Below are 19,413 nucleotides of genomic sequence, written 5' to 3' on the forward strand. Positions count from 1 at the left end.
GGGGAGCCCAGGGCTGGGGTAGCAGGGGCTGCGGGTCGGGAGTGAGGGGCACTGGCAGAGCTGTGGGGGGAGCCCAGGGCTGGGGTAGCAGGGGCTGCGGGTCGGGAGTGAGGGGCACCGGCAGAGCTGGGGCTGCAGGTCGGGAGTGAGGGGCACCGGCAGGACTGGGATAGGACGGAACAGTTCAGGGGAGTTGGCAAAGCCGGTCTCCAATCTGCCTCCTCCTGGGTAGTGGATTTGGGTGAAAAAGTCTAAGCGGGGTCGGGCCCCATTCTGTGTCTTGTAGCAGCGGGAGGCAAAGTTCTATGAGAACATCTTGAAGGTGCTGCGGCCTAGCCCAGACTACTTCGCCGTGGGCTACTACGGGCAGGGTTTCCCCACGTTCCTGCGGGTAAGAGACCCCCTGCCTCCCCTGGGCCCATCACAGCCAGCTTCCCAGCCAGGCCGGCGTCCCACCCTCTGCCAGCCGCCGGCGTCCCACCCTCTGCCAGCCCACAGCTGAGCACTGGCATGTGCTCCTGGGCCCCAGACGCCGGGTCGCTGTCGGCCCCTTTGACAGCCTTGAGCAAGGGCCCCCTGCTGATGGCCGAGCCCCAGACCCCACCATGCTCCTCTCCCCCTGCTGCCTCTGGAAAGACCCTGTGGCCTGGGGCCCTACAGCCTGGGGCCCCTGCCTCAACTTCCCTGAGAGAGATTCCAACAGCCCTGACAGCGTGCAGGGTCTGGGGGGAGGGGGAAGGGCTGGGATAGTGGGGGAGGGGCCAAGGGGCACCCGCAGAGCCGAGGGTGGGATAGTGGGGGAGGAGCCAGGCCGGGCCCCCCACACCCTGCCAGTGCCAGCTGGTCCCCCACCTTCACCCCTGCTGGGTCAGAATGGGTCCCCCACTTCCCACCAGCGCCAGGTGATTCCTCCTCCCCACGCTGGGCCAGGTCATTGCAGCAGGGTTGGGCTGGGCAGACGCGGCCCTCGTGGGCCATGACAGGGACACTGACCTTTCCCCCCACCCCCCAGAACAGGGTGTTCATTTACCGAGGCAAGGAGTACGAGCGCCGGGAGGACTTTGAGATGCGGCTGCTGACTCCCTTCCCCTACGCCGAGAAGCTGCAGACCACGTCCCCACCGGAGCAGGACGTCACCGACTCACCGGGCCAGTGTATCCTCCCCGTACCCAGCTCCGTGGCCAAGGCCCAGCTGTCTGGTATCCCGGTGTAACCCACACACCTCCTGGGTGTGGGGCTCTGTTGTAGGGTTACCATACGTCCGTTTTTTCCCGGACATGTCCGGCTTTTCGGCAATCAAACCCCCGTCCGGGGGGAATTGCCAAAAAGCTGAACATGTCCGGGAAAAATACCGGATGGGCACTTCCTCTCCCGCGGCTCCTGTGCTCCTCCCCTGACTCTTCGGCTCTGTTTAAGAGCCAAGCTGCTCGAAGCCCGAGCGCTACCGGCTTCATGGTTTGCCGGGCAGCCTCCAGACCCTGCGCCCCCGGCCGGGCGCTTCCCCNGGCCGGGGGCGCAGGGTCCGGAGACATAGGGGCTGCCCGAAGCCCGAGCGCTACCAGCTTCACGGATTTGCCGGGCAGCCACCAGACCCAGCGCCCACGGCTGGGCGCTTCCCCTCCCGGGCTCCAGCTGTGCTGGGGAAGCGTCGGCCGGGGGCGCAGGGTCTGGAGGCTGCCCGGCAAACTGTGAAGCCGGTAGTGCTTGGGCAGCCCTTTTCGCGTGGCTGGGAGGGAGGAGGGGGAGTTAGGGCGGGGACTTCGGGAAATGGGCGGAGTTGGGGTGGGGCCGGGGGTGGGAATGGGGCAGGGCCAGGGCCCCGTGGAGTGTCCTCTTTTTTTATTTTTTAAATATGGTAACCCTACTCTGTTGCATCTAGTGGCACCGAGATTATGAGTCTGCCCTACAGCCGGCTGGCTTTTAGCTCTGCAGTCGAGGCTCATGCACTAAGCTCCAGAGATCCCTGGTTCGATCCCGCCTGGGTCCAGGAGCGGCGCCAGGGTTTTTGCCGCCCTAGGCGGGAGCGCTCCTCCTCTGAACATTTGCCGGTGGGTCCTTCCGCTCCGCGTCTTCGGCGCACTTCGGCGGCGGGACCCGGAGCGAGTGAAGGACCCGCTGCTGAATTTCCGCCGAGGTTGGCAAAATGCCGCCTCCCAAATCCTGCCGCCCTAGGTGACTGCCTAGGGTCGCCCAGTGGAAGTGCCGGCCCTGCCTGCTGACCACCGGGGGCTGTCAGTGTTACCACAGGCCCGGGAGCCTGGCAGAGCATGTCCCCCATCCCAAGCGCGCCCCGCATAGGCCCTCCCCTCTCCTGAGCGCACCCCGCATAGGCCCAAGCGTGCCCGCCATGGGGGCTTCCCTTGTGCGGGGGTCTGGCTGGGTGTGGCAAGCGCAGGGCTCAGCCCGGGACAGACCCGTGCTCTGGCTGCTCCTTCACTCGGCCCAGATATCCAGTGCTTCACCGTGCAGCCCGTGGAGGAGGCCAGGGACCGATTCAGGGGCAGGAACGTCCCTGAGCAGATTGTCAAGTGAGTGCCCAGGGCCCAGACCCCCCAAGGAGGGCGTGCCAGTGCCCCCCAGCCGCAGCTCTTGGGGCCAGGAAGGGTGCTCGGGGGGTGGGTCCCCAGGCATGGGAAAGCAATTCCCCAGGGGGCCAGGATGGGTGCTGGGGCAGGGCGGGAAGTTGATGCAGGTCCTGGAACAGGGTGCAGTACATGGAGGGAGTGCCCCCGCACCCCCGACGCTGACCCCGCCTTCTTCCTGCAGTTTCTATAAAGCCAACAACGTCCAGCAGTTCAGCTACTCGCGGCCCTTCAGGAAAGGCCCGAAGGACCCTGACAACGAGTTTGCGGTGAGCCAGTTCCTGGGGTGGGGGGAGCCCCGTTCTTAGGGGGGAACGGCGGGGTGCAGGTGTGCCAGGGTGGGAGTGAGCAATGGGGAAGCCCTGTGCTTGGGGGGGGGGGCGAGGGAGCATCGGGGGGGCCCTGTGCTCGGGGGGGCCGGGGGGTTCCCAGGTGGGAGGAACTGTTCAGCTTCCCTCAGCCAAGGCCCATGTGATGACTGAGCTCTGACACCCCCCTGCAGACCATGTGGATTGAGAGAACGACCTATGTGACGGCCTATCCGCTGCCTGGGATCCTGCGCTGGTTCATGGTCATAGCCACCGCCAGGGTGAGGCCCTGGCAGGGGGGAACTGAGGGAGGTGGGAAGCGGGGGGCGGGTGCTGGGCATGGGTGCCGAGCATCGGGGTGGGGGGGGGGCTGGGTACGGGAGCCAAGGGTGCCGAGCATCGGGGGCACGGGGGTGGGGCTGGGTACGGGAGCCAAGCACCAGGGAGGGGTGCCCTCCTACCCATGCTTAGCCCCCCCCCCCACACTTACCCCCCCCGCCTGCCCCAGGCCTTTGTTCTTGGCTGGGGTCTTTGCTCAGCTCCGGGCTGAGAGGCAGGAGACCCGGGAGTCACTGGAGCTGGCGTTGTCTCTCCGACCCCCTGGTGCTCTGGAGCAGTTTCAGCCGGTTCCTTACTCTTGGCCTGTCCTGAGAGCAAACTTAACCCCTGCCCCGCTGGGGAGCCATGCAAGGTCTGGGGGAAACTGAGGCATACATTCCCTCTTTGTGACACCTGGTTAAATCTGGATTCAGTGTTCTCTGGCCAGTCCCAGCTACCTGGTGAGCCCCAGAGGTAGTGTCGGGGGAGGTGGACCCAGCCCTGCTTGTGTAGTGCCTAGGGCAGGAAGCCTGGCTTGCCCAGGAGTCCCCGGCCACAGGGGGTGGACGCAGCAGAGCCAGGACTCTGGCGACGCCCTGCGTGTTGGGAATGTAAACTGGCGGCATGACCCTCGGAGCAGCTTGGACGCAGGCGGGTGAGAGTTGTAGTGGGGTCCCTGGGGGGGATCACAGCCTGCCCAGCCGGGATTGTGGCGAGCCGGGGAGGCCCTGGGTGAAATGGGCCGAGCCCCCCAGCCCTCTGCAGCCACTAAACAGCCTCCCTCCTGCGGCCCAGACCATTATCAGCCCCCTGGAAAATGCCATCGAGACCATGAAGAAAACCAATGAGAAAATCCTGACCGAGATCAACCGGCACCACAGCGAGCCCAGCCTGCCTGTCAACCCGCTCTCCATGCTCCTCAACGGCATCGTGGACCCGGCCGTCATGGGGGGCTTCGCCAAGTATGAGACGGTGAGAGCTCCGGGGCGAGTGGGGCAGAGCGCAGTCCTGCTGCTTTGGAGGGCTGACCCCAAATGAGGGGGCATCACTACCTGCCTCCAGTGAGCTGCTGTCGTGCAGGGAGCAGTGAAAAACATCACAGAGTAGTTATCGTCTGTGGGGAGCCCAGGGCTGGGGTAGCAGGGGCTGTGGGTTGGGAGTGAGGGGCACCAGCAGAGCCGCGGGGGTCGGGCTGGGCTAGCAGGGGCTGCGGGTTGGGAGTGAGGGGCACTGGCAGAGCTGGGGGGGGGGCAGGGCTGGGGTAGCCGGGGCTGCGGGTCGGGAGTGAGGGGCACTGGCAGAGCTGGGGGGGTGTGACGATGCGGCTCTGGCGGGACCCAACTGAGAGTGCCAACTCAGGACATCTGTATCTGAAGAAGTGAGGTTCTTACCCACGAAAGCTTATGCTTCCAATATTTCTGTTAGTCTTAAAGGTGCCACAGGACCCTCTGTTGCTTTTAACTCAGGACAAAGTGCTTAAACAGGGCAGTTACAGCCCAAGGCTGGGGTTTTTCCACCTCTAAGGCAAACCAAACCAGCCAGACTAGACACTCCAGTTTCCCAGTATCACCACCAGTGCCACTCGTTATGGGGACAAATGGTTATGAAAACCAATACCCCAATAAAAGAAAAGAAGTTCTCCTGATCCCAACGGACCAAGCCCCAGACCCAGGTCAATATACAAATCAGATCTTACCCACAAATCACGCTGTTGCCAATCCTTTAGAATCTAAAATCTAAAGGTTTATTGATAAAAGAAAAAAGATAGAGATGAGAGTTAGAATTGGTTAAATGGAATCAATTATATACAGTAATGGCAAAGTTCTTGGTTCAGGCTTGTAGCAGCGATAGAATAAACTGTAGGTTCAAAATCAAGTCTCTGGAACATCCCCAGCTGGGATGGGTCCTCAGTCCTTTGTTCAAAGTTTCAGCTTGCAGCAAAGTCCTTCCAGAGATATGAAGCAGGATTGAAGACAAGATGGAGATGAGGCATCAGCCTTATATAGTCTTTTCCAGGTGTAAGAACACCTCTTTGTTCTTACTGTGGAAAATTATAGCAAAATGGAGTCTGGCATCACATGGGCCAGTTCCTGCATACTTTGCTGAGTCTGAAGGCATATTTGCCTTCTCTCAATGGGTCCATTGTATAACTGATGGTCCTTAATGGGCCATCAAGCAGGCTAGGCAGAGCTAACACCAGCTTGTCTGGGATGTCACCCAGAAGCATAGCATAAGTTTGCCATACAGACAGTATAGAGCCAATATTCCTAACTTCAACTACAAAATTGATACACACATATAGACAGCACAATCATAACCAGTAAACCATAACCTTGTCTTAGACACCCCATTTGACCCCCTTTATACAAGATTTGGGTGCCACTACAGGACCTTGGTTGCAACAATGATCTATATGGTCCCAGTTTATGTCAATAACGTCACACCCCCAACACAAAATTGATGTAGGAAGGGATGACACAAACATCACTGACTGCATCCCAAGAGCTCCCCATCCTGGGTTCTGTCTCACTACAGCTAGTATTGGGTTAGAAGCCATACCAGTGTATAACAGAAATGGTTTATCAAAGTCATGTTCAACAACATGATTGAACCTCTTTACAAACTCAAGGTAACACTTAGTTAGAACAATAGTGGATTGGATCTGCTCTGGCAGCATGGTTCCTGTATGTCTCATGTGATCTTGCCAAGAGCTAAAGAAAACAGCTACTTTATCCATACAAGCTCAGGCAAATGTTTGGAACCCAACTAACATCAAATAAATGCAGATATTAATGTTCTTCATAGTACAGGAACCTTGGTATTTAGCCATGAAAGCAATATGGTAGTGTGCCTCAGTCTTCCTTTTCATACAGCACATTAGGTCTGGAATATCTTTTCCCCTGTGAGAAGTTCCAATACTGTTTATAGGCATGAACTGTGAAACACCAGTGTAACAAGGCCTTTTAACATAACGTGTGTTCTCATGTATTCCTTTTAACATGTTCAAGGGATTCTTCAAAAGATTAGGCACATTGTACATTTTTACAGTTTGTGGCAATAGCAACACATTCATTACAAAATTTACCATTAGCAATAACAACAAATTCATTGCAAGTGTCCATCTACAATCATGTTTGTCATGCCACACCTTTGGCTCAATACCATTGGAGTTTGGGCATTTTAGGGTTAACCTGTGGCTTCCCTTTGCAAAATTCAGTTTTCTCTTTCCTCCTTGTCCTGCAGGATCAAACCCTGATTTCTCTTGCTTAACAGAATTCGCTGGCTGATTGGCTGGGCGCTCTCTGTGCTAACAACTATTAGCAAGTCCTTCCCCTCCCAGCCAGGCAAGTAATTTGCATTACCACAGACAGGAGCCAGTCCACCAGTTTTCATATTCGTAACTGCTATCATTTCCAAGGCTGGACTCTGTCTTAAAGAGATACCACACAAATCCAAAGAGTCTGAGGGTAAGAGTTTGCTTGCTCTCCCCTGCATCCTCAAGCATTTAGCCATAAAACTGCTCTGCTCTGACACATCAGTAACCAAATCTGTCCTCAAACCCTGAAGCACAAACTGCTCATTTAATAGGGTTACCATATTTTGAGCCTCCCAAAGGAGGACACTCCACGGGCCCCGGCCCCGCCCACGCCCCAACTCCGCCCCTTCCCCAAACTCCCCGCCCCAACTCCGCCCCCTCCCCTGCTTCCCGCGAACATTTGATTCCCGAGAAGCCTGAAGCAGGTAAGGGGAGGTGTGGGGGGAGGAGGCGCGGCCCAAGCTGGCCCCCCCGGCGTTTCCAGCCTGGGTCAGCTCGGGCCCTGGGGTGCCGGCCCCGGGCCCGGCCCCCGGCCGAGCACCCCTGGCCCGCCCAGCACTGCCGGTCCCCGGCCCGGCCCCCAGACGAGCATCCCCCGGCCCCGCCGGCCCCCGGACGAGCATCCCCCGGCCCGCTCAGCACCCCCCAGCCCCGCGTCCCGCTCAGCACCCCCCGGACCCCAGACCCCCGGCCGAGCACCCCCTGGCCCCGCCGGCGCTCCTGGTCCCACCGGCCCCGCCGGCCGCCAGCGCTCCCGCCCCCCAGCAGCGCCGGCGCTCATCCCCGCCGGCCCCNGGATTTGGAGCCCAAAAAGCCAGACATGTCCGGGAAAATCCGGACGTATGGTAACCCTACATTTAAAGAATCAGAACGGAGATATTCCTGTTCCAACACCATTGTCTCCTCAACAACTTGGCCCCACACAGCCACTTGGTTATAGGGCTGCCTCAATTCCTTAACAGCTCTTACTTCCTCTGAGACCTTCTCAAAGCTACCCACACTGGATCTTTTAAAAGGAAAGTCAGTGAATCCATTCACAACAGACAATTTTTGGCTGCTAGGAATTAAACTTCCTTGATTAAATCACTCTCACACCCTTCAGTTGCAGGGAACTGCTTGCACAGATTACCATGAGGATTCCTTTCCCCAGGAGCTTTTCTAAGCAGCAATTCACCCCTCACAGAAATTCTGCTCTTACCCTCTTCACCTGGGGCTTGCTCTAAAGCTGGGAATTGGTCCTGCTTTGAGCAGGGGGTTGGACTAGATGACCTCTTGAGGTCCCTTCCAACTCTGATATTCTATGATAAAGGAACACTTCCCTGAGCAACAACAGACTCTGTCTGGGTCTTACTTACATTCAGGATCACCTTTGGCCCATCAGGCAGATTTCTACACAATCCCCTTTCAGGCAAACCCATAGACTCACTAGATGAAAGGTCAGAAGCACAAGCTTAGGAATTTGTTCCTTTTTGCTACAAGTTGTTAAACTGTCCGTAGGTACCACAATCAAATTACCTTTCTGCTCTCCTTATGCCCTGGCTAGGGTATCACCCTGATCAGACAGAGTTGTTACACCCTTCTCCAACCACACATGAGCAACAGGCAAAATACAAGCACCAGAATTGTCCGGTCTCTGGGATTTTGCTAAGACACTAACTGGATGCAACCTAGTTCCAGTGCCATTCTCCCCAGCAGACACAAACTTAGGACCATTCCCTTCCTGGGCTTTAGTTGAATCCAGAACCAACTCTGAGATAACTGAATTACTCTCAACCATCACAGGCCGAAAGGCATCTTCTGTCTGCTCCACAAAAAAGAGTTGGAGACGCATTTTTCTTTACTAGACATACAGTTTGGGATTTCATTTCCCTTGTCCCAGCACACAGGGCTGTTCACAGACAGCTGCTTGGAGACTGGGGTAGCTTCCTCCATAGGCAAGTCAATACCCCTGATAGACACAGGCACATTTCCTTCACTGTCACTATTCTTCACACAGGAAACAGGTAAGGTCTAGGGACACTCATCTTCCACTCCCCTTGCCTTCCCAAACTGCTGACTAGATAAAGCCATCAGCTCACAAGACTGCCTAGGCTCATCCAAAATCTCCTTGTTCTCCTCTCCCTTCGCTTGATCTAATTCCAGATTTACTTCTGAGACATTAGGTAGACATTCAGAAACTTCATTCACAGCCAAACAGCTACTTTCCAAAGACAAACCCTCCATAGGCACAACCTTAGGATCAATCCTCTCCTGTGCCTGGTTTGTGTTAACTTGGCTGACCATAGCTTTAATATCATTTCCAATCATAATATCCTTAGGGATTATGTCTTTTACTCCCACAACCATGGTGCCCTCCACTTCCTTCCATTTCAGGTGGATTTTAGCCAAAGGCACCCTGACAAAATACTTAGATAAAGCTACAACAGTTACATCTTCACCTGGCAAATAATCTTCCTCCTGACAAGACTTGCTTTAACCAAAGTGATATCTGCTGCGGTGTCCCTCCATGCCATACACCTCACTCCATTCACTTCTGCACTGCTAATAAACTCTGCGTTATTTCCACCATATTTAGCTTTAATGTGAGTTTTAAGGTCAAATTCTTCAGAGACCACAGAAACAGCATTTGCACACAGGGCACCAATGCTGGGCTCTGTGTGGCTTGCCTGTGAGTTTACAACAACAGGGTTAGCATTTGCTGTGGCATTTGGGGTTGCTAGTTTTGGGCTGCCTTTCACTGTCGGGCAGTCTGGTCTCATGTGGCCCAGCGTACCACAGTGATAGCATGTAACCTGTTCCGTCCTGGGATGTGAGTTCCTACTCTCCGGGCCCCCTTGAACTCCTGTAGAAGAGTCAGGTTTACTTTTAAATCCTTCCCTCCTCTTGAACCGGGGAGAATGGTGATTAGTTTTCCCTGGGGTTTTACACCCTTCTCGAGCCCTGTTTTGGGTATGGGCATCCGCAATCTCTGCTGCTCGTAGGACTGACTCAGGGTCCCTGTCACACACAGCTGCTCTCACATTGTCAGGCACAATGTCTAAGAACTGTTCCAAAGTTATTAAATCCAGCAGTTTTTCAAAACTCCCATGCGCCTTGGCTCCCATAACCCACTTTTTAACAAAACCCATCAGCTTATGAGCACATTCTACAAAAGTACAATCCTTAGACATTTTAAACTCTCTAAACTTAACTCTGTAAGATTCAGGAGTAACCTTGAACCGCCTTAACACAGAATCTTTAAACCGCCCATAATCCAAGGCTTCTTGTTCCCCCAATTCATTAAATACCTCCCTGGCTTTTCCAGTCAGTCTGGTCAGCAGGACAGGCATTCGCTGACCCTCAGGGATCTGGTACAGATTGCAGAGGCGTTCAAAGGTAGACAAAAACTCCTCTATATCCTCAGTATCATTGTAAAGGGACACATCCTTTCCCAGTTTTTCTCATGGCGGGGGGGAAGTGGAGTACCAGGTGGGGATGACTTTCTCCGCTCTTCCATTACTTGGAGCTGAAGTCTGGCCGTCTCCTGTTCCGCAGCGAGCAGCTCTAGACGCCCCTTACGAGCTCTCTTTTCTCTCTCATCAGCCTCCTTCTTTCTTTGATCAGCTTCTTTCTCTCTCTCTCTTTCTAACTCTGCTATTTTTTGCTTCTCCAACAATCGAAGATCTGGTAGCTTCTGTTCATGCTCAAATTGCAGTTTACTTGTCACCCTTTGCATCCTAATTTTTTCTGCATCTTCTGCAGCCTCAGGTAAGGGCTGTGCTCTTGCCCCCTGATCACTGGCTATTAACAGATTTCTCAGTTCTTCCTTTGTAGCTTTCTTTCTAAAGCTTATCCTCTTTTCTGAACACAAATTTTCCAGGGTTTTTTTGCCAAGTCCCTCATATGCTCTTTGCTCAGCCATTGCAGCAGCTCTTTAACCCACAAAACTCTCAATCCCAAAATTCAAATGTGGATAGCGTGGGGTTCTGACCCAAAGCTTAATTGACCTGGTTCTGTGGATCCAAGCACGACTACCCCACTGTGACGATGCGGCTCTGGCGGGACCCAACTGAGAGTGCCAACTCAGGACAAATTGCTTAAACAGGGCAGTTACAGCCCAAGGCTGGGGTTTTTCCACCTCTAAGGCAAACCAAACCAGCCAGACTAAGAGGACTTTGGTCTCACCCCCTGGATAACCACAAGTCGCACAAGCAATTCCCTTAGACACGCCAGTTTCCCAGTATCACCACCAGTGCCACTCGTTATGGGGACAAATGGTTATGAAAACCAACACCCCAATAAAAGAAAAAAAGGTTCCCCTGATCCCAAAGGACCAAGCCCCAGACCCAGGTCAATATACAAATTAGATCTTACCCACAAATCACGCTGTTGCCAATCCTTCAGAATCTAAAATCTAAAGGTTTATTCGTAAAAGAAAAAAGATAGAGATGAGAGCTAGAATTGGTTAAATGGAATCAATTACATACAGTAATGGCAAAGTTCTTGGTTCAGGCTTGCAGCAGTGATAGAATAAACTGCAGGTTCAAATTAAGTCTCTGGAATACATCCCCTGCTGGGATGGGTCATTCAGTCCTTTGTTCAAAGTTTCAGCTTGTAACAAAGTTCCTCCAGAGGTATGAAGCAGGATTGAAGACAAGATGGAGATGAGGCATCAGCCTTATATAGTCTTTTCCAGGTGTAAGAACACCTCTTTGTTCTTACTGTGGAAAATTACAGCAACATGGAGTCTGGAGTCACATGGGCCAGTCCCTGCATACTTTGCTGAGTTACAAGGCGTATCTGCCTTCTCACAATGGGTCCATTGTATAGCTGATGGTCCTTAATGGGCCATCAAGCAGGCTAGGCAGAGCTAACACCAGCTTGTCTGGGATGTCACCCAGAAGCATAGCATAAGTTTGCCATACAGACAGTATAGAGCCAATATTCCTAACTTCAACTACAAAATTGATACACACATATAGACAGCATAATCATAACCAGTAAACCATAACCTTGTCTTAGACACCCCATTTGACCCCCTTTATACAAGATTTGGGTGCCACTACAGGACCTTGGTTGCAACAATGATCTATATGGTCCCAGTTTATGTCAATAACGTCACAGGGGGGCTGGGCTGGCAGGGGCTGTGGGTTGGGATTGAGGGGCACCGGCGGAGCTGTGGGGGCTGGGCTGGCAGGGGCTGTGGGTCGGGAGTGAGGGGCACTGGCAGAGCTGGGGGAGCTGGGCTGGCAGGGGCTGTGGGTCGGGAGTGAGGGGCACCGGCAGAGCTGGGGAGCAGGGAGCAGAGAAGGGAGCCCATGGCTCATAGAACCATAGAATCTCAGGGTTGGAAGGGACCTCAGGAGGTCATCTAGTCCAACCCCCTGCTCAAAACAGGACCAATCCCCAACTAAATCATACCAGCCAGGGCTTTGTCAAGCCTGACCTTGAAAACCTCTAAGGAAGGAGATTCCACCACCTCCCTAGGGAACCCATTCCAGTGCTTCACCACCCTCCTAGTGAAAAAGTTTTTCCTAATAGCCAACCTAAACCTCCCCCACTGCAACTTGAGACCATTACTCCTTGTTCTTCTTCGAGTGCTTGCTCATATCCATTCCATTAGGTGTGCGCGCGCTGCGTGCACGATCGTCGGAAGATTTTCTACCCTAGCAACACCGGCGGGTCGGCTGTGGAGCCCCCTAGAGTGGCGCCTTCATGGCGCTGAATATATACCCCAGCCGACCCGGCGCCCCCTCAGTTCCTTCTTACCGCCCCTGACGGTCGTTGGAACTGTGGAGCGCGGCGTAGCTGTTCTCCACTCTCCCTAGCTTATCCAGTTATTCACAGTTATAGTTGTAGTTCTAGTTGTTTATAGTTATATAGTTGGTTATTCACTTGTTTATAGTTGTTATATAGTTAAAAAAAGGGGGATTAAGGGGGTTGTCTCCCCCCTTTTTCCCCGGCCGCGTGGTCGGGCTCATGCCCAAGGCTCCCGGCTTCAAACAGTGCGCCTCCTGCGCTAAGCCTATGCCAACGAGCGACCCGCACGACTCGTGTCTGAAGTGCCTGGGAGAGTCCCATCAAACAGATAAGTGCAAGATCTGTAAGGCCTTCAAACCGAGGACCAAGAAGGAGCGGGACTTTCGACTCCGGCAACTCCTTATGGAGGCGGCACTTAGCCCGGACGCTCCATCGGCGCGCCAGGCCCCGGCACCTAGCACCTCGGTGCGCAGTGCCCCGGCGGCACCGACCATGCCGACCACGGCAGACAAGCCTCCACGGCACCGGACCTCATCGGCACCGCACTCACAACAAGTGCCTCGGCGCCGTTCATCATCCCCGGGACATAAAAAATCCCATAAGACGGGGACCTCAGTGCCGAAGACGCCAGCTCCCCCGGTGCCGGGGGTAGAGCCGCGTCCACCTGTGGAGCACCGAAAACAGGTACCTCCAGCACCGTCGACTCCGGCTCCGAGGCCGTTGAGTCCGGTGCAGACAGAGTCACCACCGAGACCGGCGGTGATACAGTGCCTCCCGTCGACACCGGAGACTTTCGCGACGGCGAGAGACTTGATCGCCCTCACGGAGCCGGCACCGGCACCGTCGGCACCGTTGTCTCGCCCGGTCCAATCTAGGGGAAAACCTGCCTTGATGCGCCCTCCATCGCAAGGGCTGGAACCGCGGCACCGGTCCAGGTCCCGAAGCAGGTCCCCTCGCCGCTCGCAGTCCCGGCGCCGGATATCACCTCGGCACCGGTCGTACTCGCGGCCAAGATCATCGCGGCACCGCTCTACATCTCGGCACCGTTATGATCGTCGGCACCGATCAACGTCGAGACGTAGCTCTCGGCACCGGTACGATCGACGTTCGACTTCGAGAGGCCGCTCCCGGCACCGGGCCTACTCTAGGTCATCGTCTCGATCCAGGTCCGACTCCCGGCACCGGCGAGGCCATCGGCACCGATCGCGATCTCGGCACCGATCGCCGGCACCGCGTAGAGATACAACATCTCTGGGATGGCACGGGACGGCACCGTATCCCACGGGATTCGTCTCGGCGCAGTCGGCACCACCATGGCCATCGAGATCGGTGTCTCGCTCCTCTGAGGACCTGCCAAGATCGGCATACCCCCCTCAGGGGCAAGCCAGGGAGCAAGATTTAGGCCATTGGCAAGAGGGAGCAGAGGACCCTGACCAGGGCCCATCTCACTGGTCGTTCTGGACCCCGTGGGCATACCACCAGGCGCAAGGGGCTCCAACAACCTCTCGCTCGGGTCACTCTGATACAAGGGCCCCAGAGTCCACCATCTCTCACCCTCCTCCAGGGGGCATGGAGGCCTCTGTATCCGCACCACCTGACGTCCCGGACCCAAGGGCAGGTGATGCTCCGACCCAGGAACAGGGAGACCAGGATCCTCCCCTGGATCCCTTNGCACCGCACCTCACCGCTCACTCCACGAGGGCCCAAGCCTCCTCGACTGCTTTCCTGGCGCAAGTTCCGATCCAGGACATTTGTAGAGCGGCAGTTTGGTCATCAGTCCACACGTTTACAGCTCACTATGCACTAGTGCAGCAGTCCAGGGACGATGCTGCATTCGGATCAGCGGTTTTGCACACAGCAATGTCTCACTCCGACCCCACCACCTAAGTTGGGCTTGGGAGTCACCTAATGGAATGGATATGAGCAAGCACTCGAAGAAGAAAAGACGGTTACTCACCGTTGTAACTGTTGTTCTTCGAGATGTGTTGCTCATATCCATTCCAAACCCGCCCCCCGTCCCCACTGTCGGAGTAGCCGGCAAGAAGGAACTGAGGGGGCGCCGGGTCGGCTGGGGTATATATTCAGCGCCATGAAGGCGCCACTCTAGGGGGCTCCACAGCCGACCCGCCGGTGTTGCTAGGGTAGAAAATCTTCCGACGATCGTGCACGCGGCGCGCGCACACCTAATGGAATGGATATGAGCAACACATCTCGAAGAACAACAGTTACAACGGTGAGTAACCGTCTTTTCTGTCATCAGGTACCACTAGGACTCTGCACTTGTCCTTGTTGAACTTCATCAGGTTTCTTTTGGCCCAATCCTCTAATTTGTCTAGGTCCCTCTGTATCCGATCCCTACCCTCTAGTGTATCTACCACGCCTCCTAGTTTAGTGTCATCTGCAAACTTGCTGAGAGTGCAGTCCACACATCCTCCAGATCATTAACAAAGATATTAAACAAAACCGGCCCCAGGACCGACCCTTGGGGCACTCCGCTTGAAACCGGCTGCCAACTAGACACGGAGCCGTTGATCACTACCCGTTGAGCCCGACAATCTAGCCAGCTTTCTATCCACCTTACAGTCCATTCATCCAGCCCATACTTTTTATGGATAGCTGGGGGCTGTGGGTTGGGAGTGAGGGCACCGGCAGAGCTTGGGAGTAGCAGGGGCTGTGGGTCGGGAGTGAGGGCACCAGCAGAGCTGGGGGACAGAGAGCAGAGGAGGGAGCCCAGGGCTTACACAGCCAGGGGCTGTGGGTCGGGAGTGAGATGTGACTCTGCTCCATGCTCAGCTCCACCCTGCCGGGGGCTGAGGCCATGTGCTGAGCCAGGACAAGGTAGGAGCTGAGGCGGGTTTGTTGTTGCAGGCGTTTTTCCAGGAGGCCTATCTGACGGAGCACCCCGAGGACCAGGCCAGTATTGAGAAGCTGCAGGATCTGATCGCCTGGCAGGTACCTCCCCTCTTGCTGCAGGGCTCCCCAGCATCCCAGGGCTTCCTGGGGGTGTTTCTGCCCAGCCTCCTGCAGCCAGGAGCCCCCTCAGCAGCTGCTCCAGGCAGAACACGGGAGGATCCTTAGAGTTCCCCAAACGGGGGGATCTTCTCCTGAGCCCTTTGCCCTGGGCAGGCTGCTGCCCATTCTGGCACCAGGCACTGACCCCTCAGCCCTGCCAGGCCCATGTGGGTGCTGCCCTGCCCCCGTTGCTCCCCAGCCCTCCACCCAGGGACCCTTGTCCCTGTAGCGCCTGGGTTGTGTGAGGCAAGGCCCGTGTCTATCCTGCGGGCGCTGGCACTGGGCCTGTTTCCCGGCAGATTCCGCTCTTGGCAGAGGGGATCCGGATCCACGGCAGGAAGGTGACTGAGGACCTCAGGCCCTTCCACGAGCGCATGGAGCAGTGCTTCGTGCAGCTGCGAGCCAAGGTGGAGAGCCAGTACGGCCTGCGGGAGCTGGTGAGTGCTGGGCGGGCAAGGGGCAGGAGGGGGTGGGGGGACAGGTAGGGGATGGGAGAGGCTGCCTGCAGGCCATGGGTGGGGGCAGGTCAGCAGGGCCGCCTGGCAGGCTGGGAGCAGGGTCAGTGGGGCCACCCGGCAGGCTGGGGGCAGGGTCAGCGGGAGCAGGGTCAGCGGGGCCGCCTGGCAGGCTGGGAGCAGGGTCAGCGGGAGCAGGGTCAGCAGGGCCGCCTGGCAGGCTGGGAGCAGGGTCAGCGGGTGCATGGTCAGTGGGGTGGAGGTGCTAAGGAGATGGACGTTGAGAAGCCGAATGGTTTCTCTGTGCCCCAGGGAGGGGGGCAGGGGCCTGCAGGGAAGGGGGTGGTGCTGGCACCCAGGGCTGGAGCGGGGCTGACGAGTCAAAGGCTAACGTACAAGGCAGCCAGCGAGTGACTGGGCCCAGAAGGCCCATCCAGGAGCGGGAGCAGTTTCATGCAGCAGTTGAGCTGCCAGCAAAGCCCCCCAAATCAGCCAGGTTGTGACTCGCTGTAACCGGCGCTGGGTGGGCTGGGTGCCTGCAGGCCATGAGCCTGAGCCCTGCACCAGGGAAGGTGCCGGCAGTCAAACAATGAAACACCTGGAGCTCACTCCAAGAGGGGCTCGGCAGCTGCAGAGCAAGATCTTTCGGCGTCTCTGCACCTGCTCGTCAGCCAGCAGCTGCCATTTGAATGCCCTTGGCAAAGCCTCTCACAGGAGCCTGGTAAGGAACCAGTCGCTGTGGAGTGAGGGCGAAGCACTGCCCTGGAGCAGAAGGCTCAGAACGGAGCAGGGATCGATGGTCTGTTTCCATCAGAGCAGAGGGGTCACAGCAGGGCCCCAGGGGGGGAGACTGGGGTTTCAGATATTTATTAACAAGCTGGAAAAGGGACGTGTGAATCTCCAGATGGCACAAAGGTATTGAGGGGAGCCGTGCCCAGAGGAGCCCGTGAGGAATTTGAGGGACTGATGGAGGGGAAAAGGCAGCATGCTGGCAAGCACCGCTGTGATTCAGGGTTGACTAATATGAAGTAACACACATTGGAGGGTTTAATCTGAACTTGTCATGTGCCTTCTCAGGGCCTAACTTAACAGTGCAGACGCCCCCCGGTTACACAAACCCGACTTACGCAAATCCGCATTCATGGGAAAAGTTCCCTAAGCTAGAAATAGGAGGGTTTTGGGTTTTTTTTTGCGTAATGGTCTGGTATACATTTCCGACTTATGCAAAATTCGAGTTACGCAAGGTGTTCTGGAACGTAACGCTTGCATAAGCCGGGGAGCGTCTGTATCCTCCCAGCAAACAGACCCAGCGTCGCTGGGCAGCTCAGTCTGACCTCGACACAATGTGCAGCAAACGAGATGCCGAGCTGCTGGACAGGCAGGAGAATAATGCAGCGAACAGTCTAATGCTGCCCATCTGGATGTGCTGCGCAGTGCCAGCGCCCGGCTCCTGCAGGGCAGCACAGAGCGGTGCTGAGATGGCTGATGAGGGCGTTCAGGGACTGACCAGGCTGGGGGGTTGTTCCCTTCGAGAGCAGACAGGTGCGGGGGTGGCTGAGCGGGCAGCAGCCCCCCGTATTCCCTGTCTCTCGGCGCATGGATGTGGAGGGGACAGTCAGTGCAACTCAGCAGGAAAATTGGAAAAAGTAACCAGTGTTTCATGTGGCTCTTGGATAGCCTGTGGAACTCATGGCCACAAGCTGTTGCTGAGGCCCAGAGCTCACCAGGGTTCATAGAGGGACCAGCCCCGTTGAACGAGACCATCCAGAGCTGGCACAGTAAATACTGAATAACCGAGTGTGGCAGGGCTAGACCCGCGGGCATGAGCCCGACCTCTGGCTGGTGGGTCGGGAGGGGCAGGTTAACCTGGCCTCCCAGCGGCAGGGCTGCTGCTGGCCAGTCTCCAGGACGGGCAGCTGGGCCAGTCCAGTCCGGCGCCTTCTCATGCTCCAGGGCGAGCCGGCGGAAGGGTGGCGGGGGGGGGCGATTGCGCCTTCCCTGCTGCTCCCAGTGCCCTGTCCGTGCTGCTCCCCTGGGGCTCTGTCCTCGGCTCCTGCCTTTGGGCGAGCGCCCGCGTCCCGCTCCCTGTGCCTCTGCTCAGCCTCCCCCGGCCGCAGACCCGTGTCCGCACTGAGCCAGCCCCAGCCCCCTCCTCCCTGTGAAGCCCCGACCCCCGCTGGGCTCTCTCCGTGGCCCCAGCGCTCCAGTGGCCATGCTGCCGGGGGAGCAGGAGGGGAGCGTGGGGGTAGGGGCTGGGCTGGGGGAAGGGGCAACAGGCCTGGCTGGAGCTGGGGAGAGAAGCTCAGCCCTGGCCCCCCCGGCTCCTTGTGCTCGCAGCCCTTCCTGGAGGAGAGGCGCGGAGGCCGCCCCCACTCCAAGCTGTGGGGCCCGGAGACGGAGCCACCTAGCCGCCCACACCAAGACAGGTGAGTCCTGGAGCCAGGGAGCAGCCCGGCTCTGCCTTCCCCACTCAGCCACTGGCCGCCCTCCCAGCCTCGCAGCCCATCCCCCCCGGGACTGCCCTCCCCTCCCCCCTCAGCCACTGGCCGCACCCCCAGCCCCACCCTGCCTCGCTGTCCCTCTCTTCCCAGCTCCTGCCCTCCCTTCCCCCCTCACCCTCCCCTCTTTCCAATCTACATCGCCCCCTGCCCCCCCATCGCTGCCCCCACCTGCTCTCACAAGGTTCCCCTGCGGGTGGCTGCAGCACGGAGCCCCCTTCCTCCAGGAAGTCGGTGCCCTGTGCTCCTGAGCGTCCCCCTGAGGCCGAGGAGCGCAAGAGCGACCGCAAGGAGAATCGCGGCAGCACCTTCTTTGGGTACCGGCGGCAGGAGCAGCGCCAGTCCGTCCTGGAGTCCCCGGAGCCCAAGGTAAAGCCGCCCCTGGCATGAGCCGCATTCCCCTGCATGGCACCTTCCCAGCCCATGGCCCCTGCCGGGCCTGCACCCCCACGCTGTGGGCTGCGTCCTCCCCAGCACGTGCCCCTCGCTGTGCCCCCTGCATGCTGTGAGCCGTGGTGCCCTCGCTGCCCTGGGCAGGTGCCCGAGCACAGCGGGGCTGGGACATGGCCCTGAGGCCTGCCTAGGTGAGAGCGGCCTGGCCTGCTGCACAGAGCCCCGGAGTCTATTCCCAGATCAGCTGCTGGGTGAGGCCCAGCCCCTCTGTGCCTCAGTTTCCCCATCTGTGAAAGGGGGATAACAAGACGAGCTAGAGGATTCATGTTACTCCCCCACTCAGCGTGTGCCAGCAACCCCTGCGCCCCAACGCTGTGTCCCTGCGCCCTGTGGGCTGGCCCCAGCTTGGCCATTGCTGCTGGCCCATTAGGTGCCTGGGAGGAGGCTGGCACCTGCTGCCCCGGGACCAGGAGCCCAGGGCTGGGGACCTGAGCTGCTGCCCCTTGCTCCCCCAGGAGGAGAAGTGGAGACTCTCCCGGAACATGACTGAGAGCTGCCTGGCCGGTGCCGAGGGAAAACAGCCACCCCCGGAGAGAGATGCCAGCGCTGCATCCCCTACCGCAACAGGTACGGACACCCCCGTCTCCTCCCCCAGCACGGCACGTCCGGGCACCCCCTTCCCCTCCCCCCCAATGTGGCAGGTACGGCCACCCCCGTCTCCTCCCCCAGCACGGCACGTCCGGGCACCCCCTTCTCCTCCCCCCCAGCATGGCAGGTACGGACACCCCCTTC

General features: G+C 57.6%; 1 protein-coding gene across 1 annotated transcript in view; it reads left to right on the top strand.

Annotated features, from left to right (window-relative positions):
- LOC117878454 (dedicator of cytokinesis protein 2-like) overlaps nt 1-19,413 on the top strand; it is a gene marked incomplete in the record, with an annotated part of 325,642 nt that overhangs the window by 302,929 nt on the left and 3,300 nt on the right. Inside the window, 11 exon segments of the mRNA XM_034772650.1 lie at nt 287-391; nt 1,013-1,154; nt 2,447-2,528; nt 2,767-2,851; nt 3,085-3,171; nt 4,004-4,180; nt 15,132-15,215; nt 15,575-15,712; nt 18,068-18,156; nt 18,435-18,597; nt 19,137-19,248. Coding sequence (XP_034628541.1) covers nt 287-391; nt 1,013-1,154; nt 2,447-2,528; nt 2,767-2,851; nt 3,085-3,171; nt 4,004-4,180; nt 15,132-15,215; nt 15,575-15,712; nt 18,068-18,156; nt 18,435-18,597; nt 19,137-19,248 — 1,264 coding nt within the window.

The sequence above is a fragment of the Trachemys scripta genome, chromosome 5 (assembly GCF_013100865.1).
Source record: "Trachemys scripta elegans isolate TJP31775 chromosome 5, CAS_Tse_1.0, whole genome shotgun sequence".
NCBI lineage: Eukaryota > Metazoa > Chordata > Testudines > Emydidae > Trachemys > Trachemys scripta.